This window comes from Typopeltis vanoorti, chromosome 7 (genome assembly GCF_054136105.1).
Source record: "Typopeltis vanoorti isolate ZY-2024b chromosome 7, IOZ_Tvanoo_1.0, whole genome shotgun sequence".
In the NCBI taxonomy this organism is placed as follows: Eukaryota; Metazoa; Arthropoda; class Arachnida; order Uropygi; family Thelyphonidae; genus Typopeltis; species Typopeltis vanoorti.
Window position 1 is genome coordinate 2,060,498 of NC_143555.1, and position 21,197 is coordinate 2,081,694.

General features: G+C 37.9%; 1 protein-coding gene across 1 annotated transcript in view; it reads left to right on the forward strand.

The window, feature by feature from the left end:
- Cad87A (cadherin 87A) overlaps positions 1-21,197 on the forward strand; it is a 1,045,423-nt gene that overhangs the window by 262,727 nt on the left and 761,499 nt on the right. Inside the window, exons 6-7 of the mRNA XM_090395555.1 lie at positions 10,444-10,533; positions 18,547-18,645. Of these exons, the coding sequence (XP_090251681.1) occupies positions 10,444-10,533; positions 18,547-18,645 (189 nt within the window). The remainder of the gene's footprint in view (positions 1-10,443; positions 10,534-18,546; positions 18,646-21,197) is intronic.

Genomic DNA, 21,197 nt, shown 5'->3' on the forward strand with positions numbered 1-21,197 from the left:
AGGATATTTAGTGGTGTGTTACTACATACCAAGGAGCACTGAGGTGGGGACCAGGAGATGTTGAGACAGTTGAGCGTGGCAAGTGCAAGAAGAACGACTGTTATGAGAGATTTTCATCACAGCAGTATAGATTGGGGAAAGGAAGATGGATGTAGCATTAAAGGAATGAAATTTCTAGAATTCTTGAGGGACAAATGTCTTAGGCAACATGTAACAGAGGGAACAAGAGGTTCAAGAGTTTTGGATTTGGTTATAGCATCCGAAGAGCTGATAATAACTGAGATGACATCTCTCCCACCAGTTGGAGAGAGAGTGACCATATGGTTTTGACTTGGAAAATGAATAGACATGCAGGAGTATCAAAGAGACGGAAACGTATGTGGAATTATAAAGCAGGTGATTATAATAGTCTTAGACATCAACTTGGGGAGGTTTTGTGGAGGGAGGAATTGGAAGGCCGGGATATCATTAGTACTTGGGAAATTGGGAAGGAATATTTGTTAGCAGCAATGGTAAGCTGTATTCCACAAGTGAAGAAGAGGACACAATTGGGAGTAAAGTGGATTTCGAACAATATTAAACAGGAGCTATATGCGAAAAAGAGGCTATGGAAGAGATATAAGGAGACAGGTGAAGAGAGGATGCATGAAGAATATAAGACACAGGCCAGAAGAGTGACTAGTATGGTAAGGAAGGCGAAACTGGAATATGAGAAAAGATTGGCCCTTAGATCCAAGGAAAATCCTAGGGAATTTTTTAGTTATGTGGCCAGTAGGAGGAGAAATGACTGTGGAAGAATAACATTGTGGGATAAAAATGGGAATAGAGTGACTGATGCAGGGGACATGGTAGAATTGTTCAATGAACACTTTATTGGAGTATTTCATACTGGAGGAGTCAATTTGATTACTAGAGGGATAGAGCAGGGTTGGCGTCAGGAAGGGCATCCAGCTGTAAAAAAATCATGCCAAAACCCAGGATGAAATGTTAGATAACAGAGAAAGGATCATGGCTAGGGTGTCCCCCATAAGCGACACGCAGTTCTGTCGCCCAAGGACTGTGAGAAGTAGGCTAGGGCTACTGAACCAAGGACGGGTTCAGCTAAAGAAGTGAGTCCAACAGAAAGAGAGTGTGTGTAAAGTAAGAATCGGGTCGCTGAATGTGGGTACGATGAATGGGAAGAGTAGGGAGATAGTGGACATGATGAGAAGAAGGAAGCTGAAGATCTTGTGCGTGCAGGAGACAAGGTGGAAAGGCAATAAAGCAAAGGAGCTGGCGGAGGGATATAAACTGTTTTATAGCAGTGTGAATGAGAAGGGAAGAAACGGAGTTGGAATTATCATCGATAAGGAACTAAAGAGTGGAGTCTACGAGGTGTGCCAGAAGAATGATCGGATTATGAGCGTTAAGCTTGAGATGGGAGGAAGTGTGGCTACCCCCCACAAATAGGTTTTGATGATGAGGAGAAAGAGACATTCTGGAGAGAACTTGACCAAGTAGTAATGGGAATCCCTGATGGTGAGAGAGTGATCGTCGGAGCAGATCTGAACGGGCATGTAGGAAGGCGACAAAGTGGTGAAGAAAGGGTACATGGAGGTTGGAGTAGTGGTGAAAGAAATGAAGAAGGTAAAAAAAATCATAGAATATGCTGTGGCCTTTGATCTGGCTATAGCTAACATGTGGTTCAAGAAGAGAGTTGGGCATCTGATAACCTATAAGAGCGGGGATAGAATGAGTCAGATTGACTATATTATGTGCCATAGGAAACATCTGAAGGAGGTGAAAAACTGTAAAGTGATTAATGGAGAAAGTGTAGCAGCACAGCACAGGTTGGTTGTGGTAGACTGTGATATAAAAGGAGAAAAGAAGAATAGACGGAAGTGGTGGGTACAGAGGAGAATAAAGTGGTGGAACTTGGAAGAGGAAGGACCAAGGAATAAGTTTAAAGAAGAGGTATTGAAAGAAATGAAGTTACCAGAGGATGTGGAAGAATGGTGGGACGTTAATAGTCGGAATATTAGAAAAATTGGAGAAGAGGTGCTTGGTATGACATCAGGAAAGGGACCACCTGAGGATAAGGAGGCATGGTAGTGAATGAGGAGGTGCAGTTGGAGATCAAGGAAAAGAAAGAGGCAAAGAAAAAATGGGACATGACTGGAACTAGAGCCAACAAGGAGGCATATAGATTAGCGAAGAAAAATGCAAAGAGAGCTGTGGCAAGGGCGAAAGCGAGGGCAGTTGATGAGGTTTATGAAGAACTGGAGAGAAACGGTGGCGAAGCTCAGTTGTTGAGAATAGCGAAAGCCAGAGATAAGGCCTCGAAAGACATAACATCAGTCAAGCAGATAAAGGATGCCTCAGGAGTAGTATTACAAGACGAGGACAAAATCAGAGAAAGATGGAAAGAATATTTCCGAAAACTACTAAATGAGGAGAATTCAAGAGAGAGAGAGAGAGAGGTGCGAGGATGGAGAGGTAAATGAGAGACCGGTGCAAGACATAAGTAGAGAGGAAGTGGTTTGGGTACTGAGAAAAATGAAGAATGGAAAGGCTGTGGGAGCAGACCAGATACCTGGGGAAGTGTGGAAAAGTTTGGGCAGTGAGGGCATGGATATGTTATGGGATCTGATGTGTAAAATAGCCCAACAGGAAAAGATACCAGAGAAATGGAAGAAAAGTATTCTCGTCCCAATCTACAAAGGAAGAGGAGATGTTCAAGACTGTGGCAACTATAGAGGAATCAAGCTGATGTCACACACATTAAAAATATGGGAAAGAGTAATTGAAGCAAGGTTACGGCAGGAAACAAAAATTGGTGAGGAGCAGTTTGGATTTATGCCAGGAAGAGGGACAATGGATGCAATATTTGCGCTAAGGCAATTGATGGAGAAATATAGAGAGATGCAAGTGGATCTGCACATGGTGTTTATAGACTTGGAAAAGGCATACGACAGAGTGGCCAGACAGGAGGTATGGAGGTGTATGAGGAAGAAGGGGGTGTCGGAGAAGTACGTGAGGTTGGTGAAGGAGATGTATGAGGGAACAGAAACTCAGGTCAGGTCTAGTGTTGGCATGACAGTAGGGTTCCCTATTGTTGTAGGGGTACACCAAGGGTCAGCTCTGAGCCCCTACCTCTTTGACCTGGTCATGGATATACTAGTGGAGGATGTCAAGAAGGAGGCACCATTGAGCATGTTGTTTGCCGATGACATTGTTCTATGCGAATCATCCCAAGAGAAGCTTGAAAATACCCTGGAAGAGTGGAGAAAGACATTGGAGGAGAGCGGCATGAGAATTAACCGGGTGAAGACTGAATATATGTCAATGGGGAGTGACGAGGATACCGTCATACGACTCCAGGGTGAAAGGCTAATTTCAGGGAAGAAATTCAGGTACCTTGGGTCGGTTGTCGAGAGGAATGGTGACCTGGATGAGGAAATACAGCACCGAATAACATGCGGTTGGATGAATTGGAGGAAGATGAGTGGGTTCCTGTGTGACAAGAGAGCGAGTTGTAAGAGGAAAGGAAAGCTCTATAAGATGGTGGTGAGGCCGGCGATGCTCCATGGTGCGGAGACGTGGCCTATAACCAAGGCACAGGAGAGGAAGATGGAGGTAGCGGAGATGCGGATGTTGAGATGGATGAGTGGTGTGATAAAGGACAGGATAAGGAATGACTACATCAGAGGGACGGTTAAGGTGGGACCAATTGGCAAGAAGATACAAGAAAGTAGGCTGAGGTGGTTTGGTTATGTTGAGAGGAAGGGTGAGGAGTATGTTGGTAAACGAGTGGAGTATATGGAGTTGGAGGGAAGGAGGAAAAGAGGCAGGCCCAAGCTCAGGTGGAGGGATAAGATGACAGAGGATCTTAGGGAGAAAGGATGGAGTCCAAAGGATGCCCTCGACCGGAGAACTTGGAAGAGGAAGGTTAAAGATTGGTGCGCTGACCCCGTTTAACATGGGATAAGGCAGAGTGAAAGAAGAAGAAGAAGAAAAGGTTCGGGATTTAGAGGTGCAGGAGGAGAGTGTGTTCCACATACTGAGTACTCTGGATGTTAGTAAAGCTGTGGGACTGGATGGTATTTCACCACGAATTTTGAGAGAATGTGCTAAGGAACTGACAGTGCCTTTGACCTGGCTTTTCAATGAAAGTCTGGCTGCGGGAAAGGTGCCCATAGAATGGAAGGAAGGCAAGATAGTGCCATTGCATAAGGGTTGCATTGCATAAGATCTTGGGGGAAAGTAGTGATGGACCATATACAGCATTGGGAAGATGAAGGTAAAGTTATCTTTGAGAGTAAACATGGATTTGTGAAGGGATGCTCTTGTTTTAGCAATATGCTAGCCTTTTATGATAAAGTTACAAGAGCATTAGATGAGGAAAAGGCATATACTGCCATTTTCCTAGACTCAGCAAAGGCATTTGACAGAGTGCCACATGATAAGCTAATATTAAAGTTGCAGCACATGGGTCTGGATGTCAGATTGGTCAACTGGATTCAGGATTGGCTGTCCAATAGGTATCAGAGAGTTGTGTATGGTGGAGCAATATCAAAGTGGCAGAAGGTTACAAGTGTTAAATGATATAGGTCCCAGTACTGAGCCCTGTGGAACCTATATTGTTTAACCTTTATATCAATGACATTGCCAGCGGATTGCAAGGGGATATTCAGTTGTTTGCCTATGATGCGAAGCTGGGAAGGATTATTAGTAATAGTTCAAACGTGGTAGCCCTGCAAGAGGATTTGAATAAGCTAGATAGATGGGCAAATGAATGGAGGGGGGGGGTATCGGTTTAATGCAGCAAAATGTAAGGTCTTGAGGTTTGGGACACTGCATACTCTATGGGAGGAGTTAAACTGGAGGAAGTAGGAGAGACAAGAGATGTGGGTTTGATGATTGATAGAAACCTGAAATTTAGGGTACATATTGCAAAAGTAGTGAAGGTAACACAGAGGATTGCTGCAATAATGAGAAGGACCTGCAGAGATAAAAGGGTTATCATTCCGTTGTATAAGACTCTGATCACACCACACTTAGACTATTGTTCTCAGAAGTTCTGGTCCCCAGGATTTGAAGAGGATAAATTAACTGTGGAAAGGGTACAAAGGCAGATTACAAAGATAGTGTCGGGACTGTACAATGGTAGTTATGAGGATCGGCTGAGGCAGTGTGGACTGCAGAGTTTGGTGGATAGTAGAAGGAGGGGTGATATGATTGAGACTTTTAAGCTGTTGAGTGGTGGTTACAGGGTTGACACTGGGGAGTTCTTTCGCTTGGTTGAACAGCGGGAAGGAGTCATGACAAGGGGCCATCTCTGGAAGTTATGAAAGGAAACTGTAAGCAAGAGGGTGAGGAGTGGTTTCTTTGCATGGAGGGTGGTTGAACCATGGAATGCATTGCCTGATGGAGCAGTGAGAGCGAGAACGGTCAATTCATTTAAGGAGTGGTATGATAAACTTTGTGTTTCCTAGGAGGGACCCTTTCAATGAGTCTTGATAGACTTGTGTTTCTTAGAAAGGACCTTCCACGATGTCTTTTGACTCCATGGAGTCAAAAGACATCAAGGACCTTCCACGATGTCTTTTGACTCCATGGAGGCCTGAATAATAATAATAATAATGATATACGCTAATAAAGTGCTCATTCAGTAATTCCACTATATCCTTTGCAGCTGTTATTCTGCTGCCATGACTATCCACCAGTGTTAATCTGCCATAATTATTATTTTTCTTGCTTGCCATGTAGCAGAAAAATTCCCTAAAGTTAATCTTGGCCTGACCAGCCAATCTCCTCTCATCTGCACCTTTTCTTTCTTTACCGTGCTTGTCACCTTTCTAGCCTGCACTTTATACTCTTCATGGATCTAATCACCACCAACTGTCTTGTACCTCCTCCATAACATTTTCTTTTCCAGCACAGCTTGCTTGATTTTGCTGTTCATCCATTTCACTCCCACTTTATTTACTCGATGAACCCTCGGTATGCAGTCATACATTGCTTTTGTCAGATACTGCCTTGTGAGTTTCCATGCATTGTCACCATCTTTTTTGCTACCCAAGGTACTGATGCTAACCGACTACAGAGCTTCCTATAATCACCTGCTTTATACCTCCACATGTATCCATTTTTGACAGTGATCTTTTCTTGTTTTCATCACTTCGCAAACAAGCATCCAAGTACCTGATGATCGCTTTCACCATCCAGCAGCAGTATCAACACTTCTTTAACAACTATATCTTGTGAAGTTATCACCAAATCCAAAACATTAAAGCCTCTAGTTGCTTTAATCATGTGCTGCTTTCCTTGTTCCCATACACTATCTCCTCCTTCCAGTCTATATTCCTGTAATTTAAGTCTCCCATCAGGATCAATTTCTTTTTGCACCAACTAATTTGCCTAATCATTTCACAGTCAGCATTCTCTGCATTCCCTAGCCTATAACAGCATCCTATCAGATATACAAACCTGTTTCTTTCAACTTCGCACCACACAGAATCAAAATTTGTGCATACGCTATCAACTTCTAAGTGTTGTGGACACAATTCCTCTGCAATCATTAATAGCTCTCCTCCTCCTCCTCTTTTCACATCTCTGTCCTTCCAGAAAATTATATATCCTTCTAATTCTATTCCTGACACATCCTTTTCAGACAACCAAGTTTCACTTATTCCAATTACTTTTGGGCATACCGTCTCAATCAGTGCCACAAACTCAGCTCTCTTGTTTCGAATACTCCTTACATTTGTGTATAAACATAACAATTGCTGTGTGTTTGAGGCCATTCTGCCAGCACCAACATTCTCTATTCTAGCTGCTGTACTAGATTTCTCTCTTTGGTTTGACCACTTCTGTTTTCCTGATCCTGACTGTGATTTCCATTCTTACCTGTCTCAATCTCACCTTTATTCATTCCATCACCTTGTGCTGCTGCACCTACATCTTCAACCTCACATCCATCTTCCTCCTGCTATAAATTCTGCTGATTTGTGCTGTCCTGTTTCACAGGTAGATTCTGATCATTTGCTACATTAGCTTCTTGACTTCGTGCCTTCTCAGAAAACAATAGCCTTTCTAAGTGGCCAACACCAAACCCATTCAAATGTAATCCATCAGCTTTATACCATTTGAACTTCCCTTCAAATTCACTCCACAGATTTACAAATTGAACTCCCTTTGCCTCACACAACTCAGCCATCTTACTATTCATTATCTCCACTCTCTTGAATTCACTCTTATCATATCTGGGCAACACTCCTACAACTTTCCCAATAACACTATTTTTCTTTACGTGCTGCAACAACTTCCTCAAGTTTCTATCAACATTCTTCTTCTCCCCAACTACATCATTTGTGCTCACGACTACCCCTAATTTTGATGCCCAGTATTTCCTTTTCTGCAACGCATCAGTGATTTGCTTTATTATTCCACCAGGAAAGCATGTTTTGTGCACTTTAATAGTAGTCGCACCTCCAATGATCGAGTTCCCATACACTGATATACAACTATCCTTTGATTTTTTTCTTTCTTTATAAGATTAATTTCCTCCTTCTCCTTATTATCATCAGCCAGTCTCTCCTTTAGCTGTTTAATATCCTCTTCCAGATATTTCATTTCGCTTTTCATTTTCACTCCTGCCAAAGCTCTTCTACTATGGTCTCGATGTTTGCTCCCATTTCTAATCGCTCTAATCTATCCAGACACTTTTCGTATACGTTAACGCTTTCCTTCTTCTTGTTTACCCAAACAGTCCACAGATCTTTCATGTTTTTCGGTGCAGTTTTTGCAATGCATCCACTGTGAAAAATTCAAGGCAAAGCCAGACTTTCGTGCAGAAGCCTTCCATGCTGCTGACTTATATTTCTTTATGGATACCATCTTTAGATGCTAATCCACAATGAACAAGTAGTAAAGCACAATTTAAACAACAAAATATTTCAACAACAACACCACTGAAGGACACTTGTATCCAAACTGAAAAAAATGCAGAACAATTTGTAACAATATGCCACACTGTACTAATTAAAAATACTCTTTCTGCACCGCTCAAAACTACCACTACTATATATATTTTAGAACACTTTTCTCCCACCTTAAAGAAGTTTAATATTTTGACAACTTTCAAACCTACAAATTCAGTTAGCTTATTTATACCATCTCTAAAAAAATAAACCATCTCTGCAGCTACCTGGAGTCTATTTAGTCACTGTGCAACTGTAAGTTATTCTACTTTGGACAAACAGGCTGATCTATTTCTGTATGCCTCTCTAAACATTAATCCTGTGTTTCCTCTACAAAACAAAGAAATGAGGTCTAGCAGAACATAGAATTACTAATACTAGCCACAGGATCTTTTGGAATAATGCCAAATTTCTATATAGCTGTTTCCATAAATATGAGCATCTTTTTAAAGAAAGTTCAAAGTACTTACATTGCCCAGATCTTAACCTTAACAATCGACCCTCAATGCCAGAAATCTGGGAAATTGAAAATGCTCCAAACTTTATTTTTCTTTCATATATGCATATAATCACACACACACACACACTTCACTTGATTCTAATAGTATCATTTTTGCATGGCTGTCTAAGTAGATTATATTCTACATATACCTTCATTGTTCAATTTTTTTTATATTTTATTTCTGTTTTATACTGACGATGATCCATGATATGCAAATCAAAATATCTATAATTAATCTATATTAAGCATTTTCACCTGTGTTTAGGTGTTACTTATTCAGAAATCTTAATCTTTAATATGATTCTGCCATTCATGCACACTTGTTCACTTTCCTATTTTTTCTCAGAACTTTCATATTTGTGTCTCTAGTCTTTGATTGAATGCTTTATATATCTGAGAGTTGAGCAGTGGTGGCCGGTAAAAATTTTAAGTGGAGGTGCTGCATATACAAAATTTTGCCTTTTGGCACTGATACTGTATGGACTCTATACAGTATCACCACCAAAAAACCTAACAAGGAAAACAAAATAAAGCATTTCTAGTTTTGCAACCACAAAACCATTTAATTTTTTGATACTACTCACTGTTAAAAGTGTGTAGAAAGCTTATATGTTCGTCATAGATGTTGACTAATTTTGATGATAATATATCAGAACACTGAAAAATAAGTAAATAGCAATAAGTCAATAAATAATTATTTACTTATCTTTCTGTTTTCTGATATATTACCGTCAAAATTAGTCAAGATCACTGTTAAAAGACCTGATGTATTTTTTATTTTTACTTATTCCTTCCTGACTAATAATAATATCTGGAGTCCGAGGGCACATCACATGCGATGTACCCTCAGAACTTGTTCACTGTCCACTTTCATTCCAAGATCCTGATTCTCATCCATTTCCTGAAGTACAGCTCCACCAATACAGTATGTAACCTTATATCTCTGTATCCCAAAGTGTAACACCTTGCATTTATTAAGATTAAAACTGCAACCCCACTCATTTGTCCAAACTAAAAGTCTATTCAAATCTTGCCATAGAGAATTAACATGAGCACTACCCCTGATAATTCCATCTAACTTTGCATCATCGGTAAACATTTGAAGATCCCCAGTCAACCCATGTGAAATATCATTAACAAATAAGTTAAAGAGTAGGGGTCCAAGAATAGAATCCTGAGGCATGCCACTGGTAACCTTCTTTTTCTGAGACACAGTTCTACACAAGTTGTGTACGATCTCATTCCAGAGAGCTAATTTCCAATTCATCTAATCAATATACTATCTATTCCTATTCTCTGCAGCTTGTACACCAACTTATGTGGTAATCTGTTTAATTTTAATTTATTCATTCTCTGAATTAAATTTAAGCTATAGAATTTTTTATAATTATCTGCATAAAATATATCAAATTATGTTGCTAATTGCTTATGTGTTCACCATTTGCATATTCTCCTGAATTTTAATAGATTTTAATATCTAATATAATTGGTGTTAATTCACATGAATTATTGGTCACATGAATGTTTTTAGGAATATAACCTTATTGTAAATCTTGATCATACTCTATGTGCATGTTATTCAACTATGGCTGCATCTTTAAAAGTACACATATAAACATGCATGCACACACACACATGCTTTCCATCATCTTCAACATCATGCCTTTTGATGTGCTTCAAAACTTTGCTTTCTTACAATGTATATATAAGTATAATTTTTATTTCTTAAGATCCCACTGCACATTCAAACAAGGTCTGTATCAAACATTTATTTTGCAGTTGTTTCATATATATAACTTGGTAAATCTGTGACTTTTCCAACCCTCTGGATCAACAGTTGTGTTTGTGTGTGTCTTAATATCAAATATATGAATTACCTCATTACAAGAAATATTTTGTAAGAAATTGCTGTTCAATCTTGATTTGACTTTTAGTGTGAAACTTAGATTGGTGATCTAAAATATAAATATCTTCCTTCAGGTAAAGGTTCCAGTTACTGTCATCGTTTTAGATGAGAATGATAATGTACCACAGTTTGAAAATACTCCTTATGAGACAAGTATTAATGAGGTAAATATTAACCAAGTAAATTTAAAATACTCTTAAATATTTTGCTTTGCAAAAGTTAGTTTATATAGAGCACCCTAACACAGCCAACTGTAAAGTCTAATAAATCTACGAAATGTAAAAATGATTAAATTTTATTATTTGAAAGAAATAGTGATATAGAGACCTTGTAGGATCTTCTAAATTACTTGAAGAGATTTTTGGTGTAGAACTTATGGATGTAAATCAATATAATAATAAAAAAATAATATGAGATGGGAAGAGAAGGGCCAACCCCCCCCCCCCCCAAAAAAAAAAAAAAAAAAAAAACAGAAGTGTGAAGAGATGAAATATAAAAAGTTTGAAAAGATAAAAACATGATGGGAAAGAATAAAAACAAAAAGGTTATCAGCATATTCATGAGGAATGCAAAGTATGCAAGAAGGCGACTAATATGGTATGGAAGGCTAAATCACATTATGAGAAAAAAATTAGCTAATCAGGTCAAATTAAATCTTACTAAAGAGATTTTTTTACTGTGTAACAAGTAAGAGAAAGAATGATTTACAAAGGACAAATTTACTCATTGCATAGAGCAAGAAAGGAACAGAAGCAGAAGAAATAGTTGAACTACTTAAGCAGTCACTTTGCAAGGGTGTATCATCCAGGTAGAAACTTGATAGTTACTGATGTGAGAATTGAGTTAGATTAACTGGAATGGCTCAGCTTATTAAAAATATCCTTGTGAACACAGCAGCAGCAGAACTGGATGGTATCTTGTCCCATGTGCTACAAGAATGTGCAAGAGAACTGGCAGTGCGTCTGATTCAGTTGTTTGATTTAAGTCTCATAGCAAGGATCCATGACCATAGAGAGCAAGATAGTTCCATTACATAAAGGTGGCTGTGAGATAGAAGTAACAAATTTTAGACCAATTAGTATCTCATGAGTGGTGGTAAAAGCATTGAAAAAGTTGGTTAAAAGTAAAATTCAGGATGGATAGGAATATGATACACTATTGTGGATGGCACAGGGTTGTCAACTGTAGTCCTACCTTAGTAATTTATTCACATTTTATAATAAAGTGACAGCAGAATTGGATAAAGGAAATGGTTATACCATGATTTTGATGGACTTGGCAAGGGCATTTGACAGAATATAACATGGAAAACTATTACATAAGTTGGTAGCATGGATGGGGTGGGGATGTGGGGAAAACTATTACATAAGTTGGTAGCATGGATGGGGTGGGGATGTTGGCTGATAGACATCAGAGAGTAGTACATGGTGTAGGGGAATCAAGATGAACAAGGGTGACTATTGAAGTGCTTTATTGGGGGATTGATTTCTGATGATGCAAAACTGGGGTGAGCAATAGTTAATAAAGGTAATGTATAATAATAACTTAAATTACAAACATGGAATAATATGAACCCATAAGCATTTTTTATACATAAATATGATTATTTATATACTATTTTTATTGATAATGCAAAAATTACTAGGAACAAAAAAGGGAGTCCACCAGAAGGTGAGGTTATAATTGGACGTGTTATGAGGTGACAGTGAAAAAAAAAATTTTTTTTTTGCTACAATTTATTAGTGAACTTGTTTTTACTTAAATTTATGGGAAATCTAAGCCAGATAGAATGTATAGTCTGTGGGAAGTTTGCAGTTGGAGAATTTGTACTTAAATGTAATATTTCAGTATAGTTTGTTAGTTGAGAGGGGGGATGCAAGGAAGGATTTATTATTTCATGACACCTCCAAGGAGTCCAAAGACTCATCGAGGAAGGCCACCTACTCTATAACTCTCCATCTTTACCACCTCATCCATCAACTAAACCAAACCATTATTACCATCATCATCTACACCAATGTCGTCTACTGCCCACCAACTGTATTTTTTGTCTGTAAATTGTGTGTGTTCTGAAGGCAGATTTATCTGTATGCAGGATGAAAAACGAGTGTTTCTGGGAGGGAAAAAACCCTGTTACCTGTGTATGAGCTTGGCTAACTCACCTTCATTTGAAAAAACCCATATAATTCCTCCCGTCATGAAGAGAATCAAACCTAAGCCTTTTCCAATTGAAGGGCACAATGTACCATCATTCTTCCAATTGTGCTATGGAGGCATTCAAGATGCATTCCCAAATTAGCACAATGAGTATGAGTCAAGTTATAGGAGACTTCAACTATGGAGACATAGATTGGAAGGAAGAAAGAATCATGTGGAAGAAAGGAAATGTAATTTATTCACCTGCTAAGAGATAATTACTTGATACAGCATGTGATAGAGGGGACTTGGGGTTTTAGAGTGTTAGATCTTGGATTATGAGCAGATCTGATCTTGTGGCTTTCTAATGGAAAGAATGCTGGGGTTTTAGAGTGTTAGATCTTGGTTTATGAGCAGATCTGATCTTGTGGTTTTCTAATAGAAAGAATTGCCTGTGGTTGGGGGAGGGGAGAGATTATGCAGCCTTGACTTGTAGGTTGTGAAACATGGAATTTTCAGTTAAGAAAGTGGAATGTATGTGGAAATACAGGGCAGGTGATTTTGACAGCTTAGTAGGCAGCTTGGAGCAGTGCTGTGGTATAAGTATCTGAAAGGAAAGGATGTTAGCAGTACAAGGGAAATGGTCAAAGTATGTCTAAGAAAAGCATCAGATTGCATACTAATCAGGTAAGAGTCAGTTGGATGAGTGGTATCAAAAAAAAAAAAAAGGAAATGTGCAGATGAGGAGAAAAGTAATCTGCAAGCTCAGGTAGTACTAGCCACATGACTGGTATGGTAAGTAAGGCAAAATCAAATTATGAGAAATTAGCTGAACAGACAAAATATATAAAATAAATAAATCCAGAGTTCTTACATTATGTGGCAAATAAAAGGAAGAATGACTGTCCAAGTATAACTTTAATGAGTGGTGATGGTTAATGAGATGGCAGAAGCAAACAGAATTGTTGCTAATAAGTGACTACTTTACAAGGTTCTGTTAACCAAGTGAGAGATGCAACAGAAGCTGATGTTGTAATAGAGACTGAACTGGAAGTATTTAGGATACTGCAGAATTTCAACAAATATGGCCATGGGATTAGACAGGTTATAAGCTTGCATATTATGAGAATATGCAAAGGAATTAGCATTTCCTGTGACTAGGCTATTTTACTGAAATTTTTACACTGGTAAAGTTTCCCACAGAAATGGAATGGCAATGTAGTTCATTCCACAAACAAAGCTCCAAGAGTGAGACAGTAAATTATTATTATTATTACCACCCCAAGACCTCATGGAGTCAAAGACTCATCTGGGAGGTCCTTTTATCACACACACAGCTCATCATACTGTGTTTTAAACACATTCAAACTCTTTGCAGACACCATTCTCAGGCAAGGCATTCCAATCATTCACAACTCTGCACGAAAAAAAGCTGCCTCTCACTCCGTAGAACCCACATTATTTCAGACATTAAATATATTGTGTTAGGGACCACGAGATGGCGGCACATTTGAGCTGTCTCTCTTCACTGTGCACCGCTTAATTAGTGATGGCCTTGGGCCATCTATCTCTGATTGGTACCAGTGGAGATTGAACTGCCCACTTAGTATCCAAAAGTTAGATAGGGCTAAATGGCCTCGCCTACTCCCGTATACGGGAATAAAAAGGCATTAGCTGATTTTTTTTTTTTTTTTTTATAAAAACAATCAACTCTGGACAAATTTTTGACTTCTCCTTTAGCAAAGAGATAGAGGCCAGCTACTGAAGAAGAGGAGACTTACCTTGAATATACTTTGAAAATTTGGAAGAAGAATAGGAAAAACGTTGTTTACATATTTTCAGTTGAATAAAGTGCATATAATAGTGTAAAGATTGTCAGTTTTTCATTCTACTTTCCATTCTCCTTCATCTAATTGGGTAGCTGTTCATCTCAGCCTTTGGTGAGTTTTTGCCCTTTTATAGTGTGCTTTTTACTATTTTATAAAACTTCTCTTTAAATAGTAGGCAGCATTCAGAACGAATTAAACGATTTTCTATAGAAACCTACAGGAAATCATGATTCGGCTAAAGAAGATTTTGGTTAACGAATGTGATTCCGGAACGAATTATCTTCGTTAGCCGAGGTATCACTGTATAGAACATTTTATGTTCGGAACCCTATGTTAAAGTATCTGTTATAAATCTTCTGTTTTAATTGAAGACTTTAATATTTAACCTACAGCACTCGGTTTAGAAGTAATGTACATTATGCTTGTGATTATGCTTTCACTCAAGTGAAAATAGTTTAATTTATACATAATCATCCAGTGGTACTACCAGAATAGTCACACATTTGATAACATAGAACTGTGTATCTTACTCAACTGGAATGAAAAAACATAACTAGAGTTGAAAAGTAGAATATTTCACCAGTTTCTGAATATTTTCATTTTGACTATCACATTTATTTTTTTACATACTCTCTGAAGTTGGTTAATATTCCTATATGTTGCATCATAGACTAGAATTCGATTATTCACTGGGAAGGAAGTTTTTTCAGCCAGCTTGGTTGGCTCAGTTATTAGCATGTTCACTCTCCGACCAACAGGCTGTTGGTTTAAATCACTTTCTAGGCATGGATATTTTGTGTATGTCTTTAGGTTGGAGATGAATTTCATTACTCAATGTGAGACCATGATCCTGCTTAGTGGAGATCTAAAGTACCTAGAAAAATTTCTGTTTGTCTCTAGAGAAGAATTTCTGTTGTAGAGTTTGAATCCATGAACAGAAATTGTGCTCACGGAATCAAAACAACAAACAACCAGTGCAATGTTACTCCTCAAACTTCAGGTCCTTGACTATCACCATTCTCAGATCTCTCTTGTCTCCTTAACCTCCTTCAAAATTTCCCCATAAATGTATATTTTGCATCCCATCATTGCCTTCTGAATATCAGAACTTTACACTTTGTGACACTGAAGCAGTAGTTCCACTCACTTCACTTCACGTATACAGTCTTTTAAAGTCCTCTTGTAAGGCCATAACATCTTTTTGGTTTCTCATTATTCTTCCCAATTTTGCATCATCTGGAAACAGGTGCAAATTACTAGTTAAATCTATCCCAATCTTATTAATATACAAGATAAACAACAATGGATCCCCAAAAGTGACTTTCCTCTTTTAGGATATACCACATCTCAGTACTCAACTTTATGCTGCCTATCTGATAGCCAGTCATGCATCCAACTTACTAATCCAGTATCCATCTCATGCATTCCAGTTTAGTTACAAACTTGTGTGGCAATACATCAAAATCCTTTGCAAAATTTAAGTATCACTGTATGTGCATCTTCCTTGCTAGATGCATTTGTCACCTTGGTACAGTATATAAGTAAATTGGCTAAACAGCATCTCTCTCTTTAACATGCTGACAATCACAGAGAATACTTCTGTAATCAGCCCATTTCTGTATCCTAGCTCTCACCAACTTCCCCAACACTTTAACCACAATTCCAGATATACAGATTGGTCTATAATTTGTATCCACAGTTTTATCATCACCTTTGTGAAGTGGAACAGTTTTACCTTCCTTCCACTCTTTTGGAATCTGTGCTGTTGCAAGACTCTTGTTAAAGAGAAGCCAAGGGTGATGCTTACTCCTTGTAACATTCCCTCAAAACATGTGACATTCATTAAGTCCTATTGCTTCATTGACATCAACTTACTTCTCATATACCCCTTGCTCACTCATCATTAAACCATTTTCTCCAATTTCCTCTACACTTCCGCTTTTCATAATTTCACACTGATGAAGATGAAACACCCTAATGAATTGCTCACTGCCTTAATCATGCTCTTTCTACAGCTGTAGCCATTTTCGTTATTAACATCATCTTGCCATGATCATTCTTTCTTCTTGCCATATATCTAAACGATTCTAGGATTTTCTTGGCTTGATTTGCTAATTTCTGTTCACATTGCACTTTACTTACCAACTGAATCATCTTCCTGGCTTGCTCTTTATATTCTTTATGTACTTGTTTATTACTGTAATTCATCTTGTGCTGTCTCCTTGGCTTCTACTCCCTTCATTCATCCATTTAACACCTACCTTATTCATCCTTTTCACCTTTGAAACACATTAAACATTAATGCAGTTAAATATGTCTTGGTCGGTACTTAAGCTGCATTTATATCTTTCCCACCTTGACTCCTCATCCCAAGCTATAGCTTCAAAGCAGTCTCCTAAGCTTTTCATAATCACTGGTCTTGTAGTTCCACATATATATTTTCCTCGATTGAAATTTCTTGAAAAGAAAATGATGTAGGCACTGAAATGCAAATAAATAATTTATGCCAAAAAAAAATTAATTACCTATTTTTCCGTGTATAAGACGATACTTTTTTCTAAGATTTTTAGACCAAAAATTGGAGGGTGTCTTATACATGGTGTGTGTGTGTGTGGGGTAACTGATTGAGAGACCAAGACCTGCAGTTGCCGTTAGTCCAGAAAATGCATCTTAAATGCATCTAGTATGTATCTTAAAAATGTTACCTAATTACTAAATATACTTTGAATATTTAAAAAAAAAATATATCAAATGTGTTCTGTTTTATGTTTAAAATATTAATTTCTTAATTTTGGGTTCGAAAAAGTAGGGTTTGTCATATATGTGAGGGCGTCTTGTACACGAAAAATAAAATATTTACAAGCTGATGTTTCACTAGCTGAAGCTAGCATTATCTGAGGCACTTCAACAATACACACTCACTGACAACACGTGACAAAGGGATCAAGATAGCCAGGATATTCATGTATGGAGGGCAACAGTAGCACTCTTTATGGTGACTCCTGTTATTGATAACGATGGGTAGATAGGGTAGTGTGCCAAAATCTATTCAAAATCATTCCATTGGCTCTACTACAGTTGCCTGGATTTCATGAAACTTGTAGAACTTCCTGGAAATGGTACAAGTTCTACGGAATCTGGGTAACTGTGACAGAACTGATGGTATGATCTTGAATAGATAGTGGCTATCTACTTTTATCATCGCTAATAACAGGAATCAAAGAGTGCCACTGTTTCACTCTATGCATGTGACTATTCTTGTTATCCAGGTCATTTTGCCTTGTGTTGCTGTCAGTGAGTGTATATTGTTAAAGTGCCTCAAATAATGCTAGCTTGAGCTAGCAAAATTTTGACTTGTAAATAATTAATTTTTTTGTTAGTAAATTGTTTAATTGCATTTCAGCATCCATGTAGTTTTCTTTTCCAGAAACTTCAACATGAATCATAGCAATAGCTACAGAAATTTGGACATGGAAATATACTTTCCTTGCAGAAGTCTTCATATGGCTAGACACCATCCAGGTGATCACTTCATGATCACTCTAACCAACTGAGGGGAAATGAGATACCCCACTTATGGTCACATCCTCCTATGAAATGATCAGATCTAAAACTCTTCATCCTCATGTGCCTGTACCCTTCTTTATGTGTTGCATAAGATAATTGTTTCTCAAGAGATTCATTTTCTTTATTCCCAAATGCTATTTCTTCATTCCCATTTATATTATTAACCATAATTAAAATTGCCCATACCGATCACACCACCATTCACATTCTGTGGTTTATAACAACATCTGACTAAATATAGCTTCCCTTTAACCTCCACCTCACACAACTAAAAATGTTTTTCAACTTCTCACTGTTTTCCCCTTGCATCTCCACCTTATTAATAATATAATTTAGTCTAATAAAAAATCATTAACAAATAAATTAAACACCAGGGATCCATGAACATAATCCTCCAGTACATCACTGGTTACAATTTTTTTATGGAATACTTCCTCACCTTTCTACTGTCATTCATAGAGCCAGCCTATTATTCCAGTCTATTATCCATTCCCATCTTCTCCAGTTTACATGCCAAATTGTCATGCAGCAATGAGTCAAATATCCATATAACATATGGATAGACATTTTAATACTTTGTGAATTATATAATGCTATAATGCTATAGATATAAATAATTTAGAAGTCACCTTTATTTCATTGCAGGATACTTCTATTGGAACAACAATATTTAATGCCATAACTGTTACAGATGCTGATGATGTAGGAAGCATATTGCAAATTCGCTGTGCATTTCATTCTCAGGTATGAGATTTTATTCTTCCATTTTACTTTTTTCCATGCTATAGCACTATAATGTTTACTTATGTAAAATCTATATTATTCAGATTTTGTCACTTGGTTTTTGATTGGCTAGAGATTTGGGAACAAATCTCAGGAACTAATCGTATTCTATCCTCTAGAACAGAATGCATAGTATGTGGCTTCTTCAATGATTTGATGCAGTCCTTTGTGTAAATTGAAGAAAAAATACTTGTATAATTTTAAATTATTTAAAAAATCGCTAGATTTATATGTTGTTATTGTTGATGTAAATAAATATTTTTATTTAATTGAAATCAAATTCAAATTAAATGTACTTATTGTTGATTTAAAAAATGTAATGTATCACATTAAAATGCTATTTTCAATAACCATATCTTTTTAACTTTATCTTTGGAAGTCATGTACATTTTTTTCCTCTTAGAAATTCGAGTTTTAAAAAATGCAGCCTGCATAAGCGTAACAATTACTTGATTTGGCTTGAGGCAGTGTTTAAGTTGGGCATCGCTGCTCTAGAATGATCAGGTAGAGAATTTGGAACAAATTCTAGGAACTAATAGTGTTCAGTCATCTAGAATATTAGCATTTCCCTTCCTCCATCTTTTTGCCTATCTGCCGAGCTTGGAAGATAGGTGGATAGTATAGTATAGTACGATTAAGACAAGTTAGTGTGGGATTTGTACCAGATTCATTTAGGAGTTTTTCATAGTGGAGAGAGACAAGAAAAACAAGAGACATTCACAGTTTTATGAAGAGTATGAGCAAGATAGTGAGGAGAAGATTTTTTCTTTTCTTGGAGTGGCAAGTGAGGGGAAATGAGTTGGAGCACAGATTGAGCATTGTGTTTGTAAATAATATCATTATATACAGGGTGTTCGGGATAAATTTGACATATTTATAATTAATTGTATTTTTCCGTAAGTTACATGTATTAACACACACTTCTCTTCATTTAAAAGTTTGGACCCTTCTTCATTCATATACAAGATGTCAGAAAGGATGGATAGCTGGAACCCACCTGAATCATGGAAGAGAATAACTTGTATCATGATGATTCGTGCCCGCCATCAAAATAAGGATATTACGACTGCTGCCCAATGCTCCCTGAATACAGTAAAAACAATCAGGCATGAACTAGAGACTTGCAATGGTGACTACGAGGATGTAGCAAGAAGAAAGATCCCTAGCAGACGATCTGATTGCGTTCGTACAGCAGAATTCCTCGCAAATCTGCAGGAACAGGTGTTGAAGAACCCTGGCATTGGAATTCGGGCTTTGTTCGTGGAGTTGCTAACTGTAGTCAAGCCCTGGATAACAAGGGTAGCCAATGGTAGGCCGTATGTATGGCAGCAGGATTCGGCCCCTTGCCACACCTCTGGGAAAAGTCAAAAATGGTTGTCTGAAAATTTCTACGACTTCACCAGTCCAAATGTTTGGCCTCCAAACTCCCCAGACCTTAACCCCATGGATTATTTTGTATGGGGCGCAGTTGAAAAAGACACCAATCGCACTTCCAGTAATACAAAAGCCCAGTTAATGGATAAAATTAAAACAGTTTTTGCGGCCCTTCCCAGGGAGACTGTAGCATCAGCTTGTTCGAGGTTCCGAAGCAGAATTGAAGCTGTGATCGATGCTAATGGTGGTTATTTTGAGTAAATCTTGTTGATAGTATTGTAATTAACTCTGCCTGTAATGTTTTTTTGTCAATTCATTAAATTTAATAGATACAAAGAAGATTTTCTTTTTCCTTACGAAACTGTCAAATTTATCCCGAACACCCTGTATTTCTGATATCATTATGTGATAGAAGGAACTCAAGGTCAAAGAATGTTAGATTTGACCTTGGGGCGTGCTGCTAATGATATTGGATGACTTGAATCCAGTTAGTGTTGAGACATATGATTGTATTACTGGTAACAGTTTTTAATGTGGCAGAGTTTGAAGCCATCTGGTGTGAGGTGGAATATAACAAGATCAAATACAGAGTGGGATGTTGTTACAGAGCTGGTGGATCAGTTGCTATTGACAAAGAAATGCATCACCAAATAAAGACGGTGGGTGTGAGAAGAATTGCTGCAATAATGAGAAGGACACTGACCTGCAGAGATAAAACAGTTATCATTCCATTGTATAAAATGGAATGATAACTTTGATCAGACTATACTTGGACTATTGTTCTCAGATTTGGTCCCCAGGATTGAAGGGGATAAATTAACTGTGGAAAGGGTACAAAAGATGGTTTCAGGACTGTACAATGATAGTTATGAGGATCGGCTGAGGGAATGTGGACTGCAGATTTTGATGGATAGAAAAAGGAGAGGTGATATGATTGAGATTTTAAACTGTTGAGAGGTGGTTACAGGGTTGACACTGGGGAGTTCTTTCGCTTGGTTGAACGGCAGGAAGGAGTGATGACAAGAGGCCATCCCTGGAAGTTACGAAAGGAAACTGTGAGCAAGAGGGTGAGGAGTAGTTTCTTTGCATGGAGAGTGGTTGAACCATGGAATGCATTGCCTGATGGAGTGTTGAGAGCG